A 12,319-nucleotide genomic window follows, 5' to 3' on the forward strand; every position below is an offset into this window, starting at 1 on the left:
AATCTGCTTCCGACACAGATCTCCTCATGGATTGGATCCACCGTTTGCCTAAGGCTAAAAATGCTCCGGAAGGTTCTCCTAAGGATACCCTCCTCAGGGTAAAAGAACATTTTTACAAGGTCAAAGAACAGATTCTGAGAGCTTCACTACCTTCATCTCCAACTAGTGGGCAATTAGGTGACCAACTATTCTCGGATATTTTAGCTGCTACCTTGGCCAAGCGCAGGTCGTTTCACCAGATAACATCAGCTTTGAGATCGGCCAACATCCAATAGCGCTGGGGGTTCCCAACCAAACTCCTTGTGCATAGGAATGGCACTTTGGCGGTAATCCCATCCGCGGATAAAGGCATAACTTTGCTGAGAGACTGGGGTATTCAACCGCCAGAGTCAACTGACCAAAGTCAACCAGGTTTCCAAGGAGTGGACAACTCCCAATCAATGAGACTTTCTTTAGTCACTGGTACCTTAAGAAATAACGTGATATACAATCTATCAGAATTTTTATCTATAGGTTCAAAGTTTGGATGTTGTATTCCTTTACTTTGGCTATTTTCCTGAGTACCATAACAAGAATTTCTGGTTAATTTGCCTCCTGCCCTCTTTTCCCTCTGCCTTCTATGGAGGTACTGGGGTTGAGCGGGCACCTGCCAAAATTTTGATGTTCGGTTTTAGTACCTAGTAGGCATAGTTAGTGCTGCTGTTTCAATTTTTAAGTTCTCAAGATGTTTTAGTTTTACTCTGTTTGAAATGTAACAGGTTGCCCGTGTTATTTAATCCATGAGAATGTCTCCATAGATGATAGAGCACTGGTTGTCGTGTATAGATACAATTGTGTCACCGATTGTTTTGCTGATGTCTCTATGACCATGTTAAAACAGTACTATATATCTCTTGATTGGAGGGTTTTAGGTTGGAGCGCCCAAGGCCCGGGTGTACGTCCCCCATGTTGCTATCCTTTTTTTTTTTTTTTTTTTTGCCACTTCTTTTTCTTTTCTCTATTTAGTGGCAAAAGTAATAGTTCCCCAATGGGTACTATTTTTGTTTCTTTTTGTTTTTGTGTTTTTCCCCTCCCCTTTGTGTCGTCCCTCTTGTTTCTCGTCCTGTTAGAGACTGTTTGGAGACCGAAGCCGCCGAGACTGGAAATCGGGGTAAGCTGTCTTAACCACTTGAAAAATCCTGGATAATGTTAAAGTTTTTCTCTATTAATGCAAAGGGCCTGAACTCCCCTAATAAAAGGAGGGTTGCCCTTAAAAGCTTTGCAGCTCAGGGTGCAGATATTGTAGCTATCCAGGAGACTCATTTTTCGAGCCACCCCTCACCGCAATTTCATAATTCTACCTACCCTACATGTTATGCTGCTTCAGTGCCATTTAAGAGAAACGGAGTAGCTATATTGATAGGTGCTAAGTGTCCCTTCAAAATGGAGAAACAGATTTCTGACAAGAACGGCAGATACTTAATTTTGGTGGGGAAATTGGGCCGCCAGTATATTATGTTGGTATCTCTCAATGCTCCAAATACGCGGCAGCTCCCTTTCCTCAGAAAGCTGTGCCAGGCTGTGCATAAAGTTAAACGTGGGATGTTATTTTGTATGGGGGACTATAATGTAGCCCCTGATCCGAAGTTAGATCGCTCATCTACCCTCTCAAAAAGTCTATGTCTTTGTTTAATGCTGTTTTTCTAGCGTTCTCTCAGGTGCTGTCAGAATATGACCTGTATGATGTGTGGCGGGTGTACCACCCGGGTGAAAGGGATTATACATATTTTTCACATGTACATAACTCATATTCTAGAATTGATATGGTTCTATCTGACAAATGGTCCCTCCAACGTTGTAAAAAAATTGAAATCCTTCCTATTACGTGGTCGGATCATGCCCCCATAGTGTGGCACCTGGAGTGCATTGCTGCGAACCGTCCGTCTAGACCCTGGAGATTGGCAGAGTACATACTGGCTAGTCCGGAGGGCTCTCGGATAATGAGTGACGCCTTGGAGTCCTACTTAGAAACTAATAAACCTGAAGACACCACTGTATATACTCACTAGTGTGCCCTTAAGGCTGTCATGAGCGGTTCAGCAATCCAGGCTGCAGCGGCAATTAGGAAAATGCAAGCAGAGGTACTGACTTCTTATGAGTCAAAATTAGCGTCCCTAGAAGCTCTACATAAACGTAACCCCGAGACACTAAGGTTAAGGATGAAATAGGGAATATGCGTAGGAAAATTAACGAAATTTCACTGCTACAAATAATGCCATAGCTAAGCTAAACCAGAGATTTTACACATTAGGTAACAGAGCTAGCAAATTACTGGCCCGTAAACTGTGCGGGAAGAATGCTATCAATAGGATCAAATCTATACGTAACCCACAGGGCATTCACATTTCAAATCCTCTCTCTATAGCAAACAGGTTTGCCTCTTATGAGGATCTGTATAACCTAAAGAAAGACGTAACACTGGCCCAGCCCGCTAGTGAAGTAATTAACAATGTTCTTGCATCTGTCTCACTTCCATCCTTATCTCCTGAGGAGGCGGAGGCTCTGTGCTCGGAATGGACGGAGGAAGAGGTAAAGGCCGCTATAAAAGCTATGAAGCGTGGGAAGGCTCCAGGCCCGGACGGATTTACCCTGGACTTCTATTCCTCCTTCCAGTCCGAGCTAATCCCGGTTCTTACCAAATTGTTCAACTCTGCCACTAATGACACCTTTTTTTTCCGGCAGAAATGCTTGAGGCCCGAATAGTCACCATCCCAAAGCCAGGAAAGGATCCTTCGTACTGCCACAATTATTGACCTATAGCGCTTCTTAATCTAGACATTAAAATTTTTGCTAGGATGATAGCCAACAGATTAAATCCTATTCTATCGCAGTTAATCCACCTAGATCAAGTGGGTTTTGTACCTGGAAGACAGGCCCCCGATAATACTAGGAGGGTCCTGAACATCTTAGAGACTCACTCAGCTAGCTCAGTTCCCTTATTATTGGTGTCTTTGGACGTGGAAAAAGCTTTTGATAGAATTCACTGGGAATATATGGTTGCTGTCCTCTCCAAATTTGGATTTGGAGGTTTTTTCCTTCAAGCCATAACTACCTTGTACACTATCCCCTCCTCGGCCTTCCAGATCACTAACGGTACCAGACAAGGTTGCCCCCTTTCCCCTCTGATCTTTGCTTTGGCTATAGAACCCTCGGCTGCTAAGATCAGATCGTCCGAAGAAGTGAAGGGCACGGTTATCGGTAAATACCATCATAAGAGTTGTCTCTTTGCTGATGACGTACTTCTATTTATTACAAATCCGGAGACTTCTATCCCTGCGGTATCTAGAATCCTGAAAGAGTACTCAGAAGTATCTTATTATAAATTAAACACTGTTAAAACAGGTTTTAGGGGTGGCCCTCACACAAGAAGCTTTGAATTCTTTGAAATCGCTTTATAATTTCCAGTGGTGTCCCCTTTACATGACATACTTAGGCATACGCATACCTATGGATCCTAAGCTAGTCATTGAGTGTAATTACCAGCCACTATTGGGGCAGTTTGACAAGCTTGCAAAGTCATGGACAAACTATGAGATATCTTGGATTGGTAGAGTGGTAGCGGTAAAGATGATGTTTCTTCCGAAGATTCTGTATCTGTTCCGCTCGATTCCCTTTATAACTCTTATGTCCCTTCTTAAGAAATTTTATACTATTGCGTTCGAGTTTATTTGGAACAACAAAAAGTCTAGGCTCTCTAGAGAGAGAATGTTCAGATCTAAAATAAAAGGTGGCTTAGCCGCTCCCAAACTAGAAGCATATCGCAGGCGGCTATTTTGGATCAGTTTAGAGATTGGCAGGCCTCCCCCCCACTGAAAAAAACCATGGGTGGACATTGAACAGCATAGTCTCTCTCCATTCCCATTGGCAGATCTATTATGGCTGGACAAACCTAGTAGACCTAATCTAGTCTTCACATTAAGGAGCATAAGAGATTCTCTCACCACCTGGGATAAGATGATGTCCCTTTTCCCAGACTACCAGCTCCCTTCCTCTAGCCTCTCTACTATAGCACTGTCACAACTAATCCCAGACCTCCGTCTTGACTCTTGGCGCAGGCAAGGAGCTAGACGTGTGCATGGCCTCCTGGAGGGAGGGTCTCTTCCCCCTTTCTCTCAATTACAAGCTAAGTATGATCTCCCTGTCCGCGATTTTTACAAATATCTTCAAGTAAGGCACTGGTTACAAACACGCCCCTCGCATTTGGGGGTGATGGGACCCCTCCCCCCTGGTATCAAGGTGATTCTCTCCCCTACATCCCACGCAGGTGGAATTTCCCTATGGTACCGGACACTCTTAACTCCCATTGACAATCTGGTTTTACCGATTCAAGCTGTCTGGGAATCTGACCTAAATATCACTATTTCAGAAAAGGTATGGGGGAGAGTCTTCCTAAACATATATAAGATGTCAGTGTATTAACCATTCGGAAATGTTGACTAAAATTGTTCACAGGTTATATCTTACTCCAGATAAGCTGCATAAAATCTGGCCGTCAGAATCTAAATATTGTTGGAGGAATTGTGGTGAAATTGGTACGCTTATGCACATCTTTTGGTCTTGCTCGAAACTTCAACCATTGTGGACCGAAATCTTTCATTTAATCTCTCAGGTCTCCAAAAATAATATCTCTCCTTCCCCAGATATGGCATTACTTCATCTGTATCCTAAACATCTACAGCGACACAATCATTATGTCGCTGGACATATTCTTATTGCAGCAAGAGCTGCAATAGCCCAGAACTGGAAATCACCTCTAATTCCAGCACTCACTAAAATTATTAACAAGAAACAACATAGCTACAAAATGGAAACCATAAGTTTTAATCTGTCTACAGGGGCTTCCTCCCCGCTTGTTAAGTGGTTTATATGGTATGAGTACTTTACGAATCACAGTTAAATTTTTGATCCGTGAGTACTGTGGAATGGTTTTTGAGTTTGGTTGGGTGCTTGGGCTAGACCCACTGGTACACTTTCTATAACCGGATAGTCTCTTGTCTTGTCTTGTCCCCCCCTCTCCCCCTTTATCCGTCTGTTTTTCTTGTCTGTTCTCTTTGCCGTCTTCGGCTTATGTACACTGGGTCATAAGATGTGTTGTTGTCTGTACCAATATTTTTTCTCATTTTTATTTACTTGTTTGATTGTTTATCTAAGCAGTGTGGATTGTTCAATATAACTGATCTGCAGTATGTACTCTGCAACCACTGCTATGTTTGTAATATGCTTTTCTAAAAAATGCAATAAAAATATATTTCAGTAAAAAAAAAGTGCACATTTGGTAGTTGGTTTTTTTTAATACGGACTGCCATAGTGTCTACTCAAAAACCATTGGATTACATAGCTGGGACCACTTTACAGATGAAGAAAAAGAACTTTTGATTCTGAGAACTGAAGTTTCAAATGCAATAATCAATAATCCAGTCTACTACCATCATGAAAAGCTTCTGCTGCTAAGATATGAAGAATTTCAGAAAACATGCTGTAATCCTTTCTTGTCTCACAAAAAAGGAGCCAGAAAAAGCTCAAAAGTTATGTCACTGAAGTGGGCCAAAGAACATGGTGACTGTCCGCTTCATGCTGTTAAGCCAGGACAGACACTTTGCCCAAAATACAGAATTCAACTGTCACACTGTAAAGAACAAACCAACATAGATATGCCAACAGAAGAAGTTGAATCCCCAGTGGAGGGTGTAACTGAACCAGCAGAAACAGATGAGCTGAATGAAAGTATTACAAAGCTTGGTTGTTCACCAGTGATATTGCATGGGGTAAAGAGAAGACACCGGGAGACATATGCTAACAGAAAGAAAGAGCAGGCAAGTACAGCCATTCAAGAGAAGCTTACCGACATCTTGTCTCTTCCTAGCACATCACTAGAATCACCCCAGAAAGTAAGCAAATGTTCAGGTTGTGATGATTTACAGAGTGCGATATATGAATTAAAGCAAAAGTGTTAAGAGGTGCCACGACAAGAAGTAATAAAAATATTTACTCTGGCACCATACAGCTAAGACAATTAAGCTGACTGCAGAAGAATTTAATGTCATAGCCGTCTAGAAACAGCAAAGACTGTGGCAGGAAGACGTTCTCATCACAGATTTCGGCCTATTAGTAATGATGAGCTACACATATATCGATTGTCATCAGATGACATAAAGACAGCAGGAACTAGAGTTAGTGTCACTATGACCACCGTCACAAAAAATGTGGAGAAAGTGATATGCAACCTGGAACATACATAGCAGCAGTGTATGATAACATCTGGTACATTGGGCAATGAGGAGGAACAAGATGTGCTGGTACACTTCATGAAACGAAACCAGTCGACAAATGTGCTGTCCTGGCCTTCAAGAGATAAGTGTTTTGTTCCATTTATTCACGCCCTTTTTGTAACGGAAGTGCCTACTATCCAAGGAAGTACTGGAAGGCAGTATATACTTTCTGCTGACACTTTAAGGAAAATTACAGACCGTTAAAACAAGTTCCAAACAAGGGAAAAATGAGATTGTTGACTCAACTTCAGTTATGGACTAAAGTTATGTTAAAGGTTTTAAATTTCATGGTCTCGTGTTAATTATGTATGCAGTACAACAGTAATCGAGCATCAACTTCATTATTTTTTTTTCTCCACTATGAAACAGAGTACCCAGCTGTTTTTTTTTGTGGTAGTAATGCATACCTTTTTTAACCCCCCCCCCCCCCCCAAAAAAAAATGTGATCCCTAATGTTTGAACCTAGCGGGTTTTTATTCTATTAGAAAAACGTGCGTTTTTTCCGTAACGCAAAACATGAGGCAGATAAAGTAATTTGGTTTGGATTCGGGAGGAAGAGTTACCTTAGCGGTCCAAATTTTGTGGTGATTCCTTAATAAACACCCGTGATACTTCAAATAAACTGGATAAAGAAACCACGATTAGTAAATTATTTAATAAATTGACAAACCAATTTTTAATCAACTAATTGTCACAGTCGACATATTTGGCAAAAATGGTTGTTTTGACATCCTCTTAACTAAAAAAAATTCAAACAAATCTGAGATGGGTGGTGGACATACCTGGTTGAACTTACAGGGAATGACCCAGGGACAGCAGGAGAGTCAATATTTTGCTAATTGAATTTGTACACATAGTTTAATTTACTTCATTTAGCACCAATACTGTTACTAGTACAGTTAAACTGCAAGTTTAATTTTGTTGCTTGCCTATTGTTCCCATTGATCTCTATAGCACAACTACAATGAAAAGTAATTAAACATCTGTTTTACAGCAACCTTGAGTTGCAATTTTTCCAGGGAATCAAGACGTGAAAATGTAGATGGTTAGTTAAGCAGCTTTCACATGTAAACATCTATACAATGAATATATCAATAAACACAGATTTTTAACAGGCCTGCAGATATATTAAAGCAATAATAAGTGCTGTGTTAAACATTGCGGACCTCATTTGGAGTTGGATGTATGACTTTTAATGCACATTTACACAAAAACCATCTATATACATCTGTGACGAGAGTTTTTTGCATATCTTGTAATTGTATCCATCTATGCCTAGGTAAGTGAAGTACTGTAAGTGCAACTGAATAAAACTTGGGTTCATCCCCAGATACATCTCTTAGGAGGAGTATATCTTGCACAAGGTTGTGTAAACATAAGTACTGACAATGACCAGCAGTAGCAGTGTGTTGTCACTTCTGATTGACTATATGCATATAGATCTCCAGCATATAGTACTGAATTATTTAGCGTTTATTTTTAGCTATTTAATATTGGTTTGCAGACGTCTATTTGCATTACTTATTTGTCATTACCATTAGAATTTCTGCAGAAAAGATGAATCCCATTTAATTTTTGCAGTGGTAAACAACAAGTGTTTGTATTTAATTATGTTTTTTATATGGTAAATGTGGCTTTCATATTTTGTAAATAACTTTAAGACATTCACTTGTTTGTTGCACTATATTACATTATAATGTGTACAAATAGGATATGACATTTGCATATAATGCTATCATTGTCAAGCTTTCTCTACACTGTCTTTAGGCATAAGTACACACACTTGTACACCTGCAAGTGGGTGGGGTACGGAATAATGGTTGCCATTATTCCGACTATAATTACCCCGACGTGGTGACCCCGAACGGCTCCTTCCCGACCAGGCTCCAGGACGGCTGCTGTGACCGGCGACTGCAAGGGATTGCGACCTATGAAGAATCCGAACAGTCATCTTGATGACGTCCCTGCCGATCGCAACGCTCTTTTCTTTGCGGTTAAGGTGGAAATGTAAGTATGCGGGCATAGACAATGTACAACGCTAAGCAGAGGTAAATTGTCTATGCCCGCATAGTGACATTTCCACCTTAACCGCAAGGAAAAGAGCGTTGCAGTCGGTAGTGACATCATCGAGACTGTTCGGATACTTCATAGGTCGCAATCCCTTGCAGTCGCCGGTCACAGCAGCCGTCCTGGAGCCTGGTCGTGAAGGAGCCGTTCGGGATCACCATGTCGGGGTAAGTATTGTCATGGTAGTCTGCATCGATATGCTGACTACCACCGCTGCAAGTAGTACTGTTTTTTTGTTTTTTAAACTTTTTATTATCAATGGGCACATGTATTACAAATAGTACAAAACAGCGTATATAAAAGACAATAAACAGGGTTGCATAGTCTAAGTTTTAAGAACATTACATTATATTTACTTGTTATCTATATTATAATTATATAAAATATTTAAGTATATGTCTGGGTAGTAGTACTGGTTTTTGAGTTGAATGCATCTTGAGATATTTCTTACTCTATACACATGCATATGTCTTTTTTTTTTTTTTTTTTTTTAATCATTATTTCTTAATTCAACGATAATGTCACGTTACGAAAAGACCCATTTTATGGTATTGAACATTGTATCTTGTTTTTTCTCTAGTTGTAATTGCAATTCACAGCCACCAAATCCTGTGAAAGTGGCTGTTGCAGGAGCTCAAAATTACCTCAGTGCCGTGCTTAGATTGTTCGTGGAGCAGCTGTCACACAAGACTCCAGACTGGTTGGGATATCTGCGATTTCTCATCATCCCATTGGGTAAATTTTATTTAACTCTTCTTTGTATAAGTAAGAGTAGGGTAGCGCCACTTAGACTAGGTACGCACTGGAGCATTTTTGTCATTTCAATATGCGTCCGCTGTCCTCTCCCTGCAGCTGTTGCATCCCTGTTTGTATTGTTTCTACCCTAGATACGCTAATACACTGACAACACAGCTGTCACCCGAACACTGACAGCACAGACCTCCTAACAGCACAAACACAGCAGCACTCAGACACACTGACGTACCTCGAACAGCTCCGCTCACAAGTGTCAAATCAAATGACAGATTAAGAGCACATATTGTTATAAAATAAAATTAGTGTGTACACTGGAATCAGCCTGCTGATCTTTTTTTTTTTTTTTTTTTCTTTGGTCCTTGTTAAGATTGGTGAAACTATTGCATTGGGAGAATCTTCTTACAGTGTGTACCTGGCCTTAGTCTGAAATTCCAGCTGGTGTAAATGAATGAATCTGCAATATCTACAGAGCTCCTCTTTTCAATTCACGTACAGTACATTTACAAATTTTTGGGATAACATTTGCACAATATAAGCAGTCCTAGGTTACTTTATAGCTCCTTATTTTATTAAGTTATTTTTTTTAGAGTGTCTGAGTAAATATTCTCTGCAAGGAGCTTCGTAATATGCATTCACATTAGTCCTTGCCCTAGTGGAGCTTAAAAATCTTTACTCCTTGACACATGGACACAAAGACCTTTTTAGGGTTAATTTCATCAGTAACCAATTAACCCACCAGTATGCTGTTTGAGGAACCACTGGGAGAACATGATGCAAACTTCACGCAGGTGGGGGGCCCTAATCTGGAACGACCCTATGACCCCAGAGCTGTGAGAAAGATGTGCTAAGCACTGTGCCACATGCCTTTAAAGACTTCATTTTCTTTAAAAAATTTCAACAATGGAAATGCTGTAATGGCGTATCCTTGTAATGTTCCTATCAATGGAAGTTAGAGAATTGAACCAGCAAATACTGCTTTTGTTTCTGTGAAAGTCTTTTATCGCTGGCGCTCAATTATAATCACTCAAAATGTTCAGAACACCACCTACAATAATGTCCAGCTATCCTGCTGCTTAAATTTGGTTAATGGTGTAAATTTGTATTTCCTGTTGTTTGATAACTGATGGACTATCTGTGGTTTTAGCTTGTGCTGGTTTTGCAGGTTCTCATCCTGTGGCCAAATACCTGGGTTCTGTGGACTACAAATACTACAACCTCTTCCAGGATCCAGCCTGGCGAGACCTGTTCACAAAACTGGATGCACAAACCTCAGGTAAGAATTTGTCCAGAGGTCTTTTTAATTTATTCAAGATAATGGTTTTGGATACATGAGTGCCTGTTTTAATACTCTGAGGAAATTAGGGTGCTGGGAATTAAGAAGGGCGATTGTTCCACTTGATGCCCATTTCCTCTCTGGTCATTGCAATTGTGCCTTATTATACACCTCTCAAACTGTGTGGACTGACTGAACAGGTGGGAGATGTGTTAGAAAGAATGTTATAGGATTCATTGTTTTTAAATCACACCAGGTGGATGATCCTTAACACCGATACTGATTCATAGCGGGATCAGTATCGGTGAGGTTTTTCTGCCCACAGACAGTAAAAAGCATTTCACGTGTTAATGTTCAGCACAGCTGCTGGTAATCATGTGAAAACCCCATTACTGGCCCATTGTTTCATCCCCAGTGGTCCCATTGTCCTACCTTGTCCCTCAGCAGACTGCCAGGAGCCCTAACAGTGGTGTGGGGAGGTTTACTTGGCTCATATCACCTGGAGGAGGTGGGAAGTGTTAACCAGGGGCATGTTTTATCCTATCGGATACCTCAGGGCAGAGGGGGTAGCCTTTTTCCACGGTCACCCAGGTTGGGGGATAAAAGGGAGCACACGGGCTCAGAGACTGAGCTGAGACATGATGCTCTGGTCAGCGTAAAGTTGCCGTCTGCACTCCATTGGATTTGCTTGCTGTTAGGACTTTTTGTAATTGTGTCTTACCGCTTGTATGTTCTGTGGATGTTTCTGACTGTTACGTCTACCTTCCACATATAAATACATTTATTTGGATTTATAGCTGGTGTCTGTCTGAGTGATATAAAGAACCCCACATACTCCATTTAACCTGTAAACTAGAAATTGAGGTTCCAAATAGCTTGGATATGATACAAATGCTATATCATTCCCCTGTGTGGTAAATGGATAATTTTTAAAAAGGAATAGAGGCACAGGTGCACCCAACCTTTAAGAGGTAAAGCTTGCATTTTCACTTATTTTACTTGTCATGTGATTGCAAACCAGCGCATGCTTTCTATATGGATTCTGTCACTTGCACACACTGATTAACTAGTATTAATAAACTAATACACAGTATTCCCGCTTTCTGTATTTCTGGGAGAATGATACTATTCATTTAAAACCTCAGGACTTCAAGAGCCAGAGTGTAATATTAGCATGTTTTGTGGGGGATAAGATGAAGGAATGTCAACTTCAAAGGATACTCACACCTCCTTCATAAGAATGGATTTTAATATATATATATATATATATATATATATATATATATATATATATATATATATATATATTATATACCCCCACTGTATAATGGTGAGGTGTTAAGGAAATGTGGAGAATTCATGGCATTGTTCCCAGATGTTTCAGCCATTTGTATAGGGGATTTTAATAATGTGATAAATGGAGAGGTGGACAGATGGCGAGAGAAAAAGGCTGTAGTTGGCAACTCTAAGTCCGCTTTTTCTGCTCTGGTTGAGGAAATGGGGTTAGTAGATGTATGGCGTTTGAGGCACTCAGAAGATGTCCAATTCTCCTGCTTTTCTACATCACATAATGCATTTTCAAGAATTGATCTGGCTCTGCTGTCACACTCTCTGGTACCGCTGGTAAGGAGCGTGGAATATAGGGCTAGGGGAATTTCTAACCACTCGCCCCTCTGCCTATCTATTGATTTTGCAATTGATAGAGGCCAGTCCTTTTGGAAATTAAATCCCTTCTGGCTCTACTTGATGGGTACAGGAGCGACATTGGTGACAGTGGGAAGGCTTCTTTGTAGATAATCTGGTAACAGCAAGGCCACCTATAGTTTGGGACGCTTTTAAGGCTTTCCTAAGGGGGACATTAATTGCTGGCATAGCTGAAATTAAAAAGTCGTCCAGACAAAAAGAACATATATTA

General features: G+C 40.6%; 1 protein-coding gene across 5 annotated transcripts in view; it reads left to right on the forward strand.

Moving 5' to 3' along the window:
* PACS2 (phosphofurin acidic cluster sorting protein 2) overlaps positions 1-12,319 on the forward strand; it is a 410,192-nt gene that overhangs the window by 221,924 nt on the left and 175,949 nt on the right. For all 5 annotated transcript variants that reach the window (XM_075192154.1, XM_075192150.1, XM_075192151.1 and 2 more), the window contains 2 exons: positions 8,956-9,110; positions 10,294-10,404. In XM_075192154.1, coding sequence (XP_075048255.1) covers positions 8,956-9,110; positions 10,294-10,404 — 266 coding nt within the window. The remainder of the gene's footprint in view (positions 1-8,955; positions 9,111-10,293; positions 10,405-12,319) is intronic.

This window comes from Mixophyes fleayi, chromosome 12 (assembly GCF_038048845.1).
Source record: "Mixophyes fleayi isolate aMixFle1 chromosome 12, aMixFle1.hap1, whole genome shotgun sequence".
NCBI classification, from domain to species: Eukaryota; Metazoa; Chordata; class Amphibia; order Anura; family Limnodynastidae; genus Mixophyes; species Mixophyes fleayi.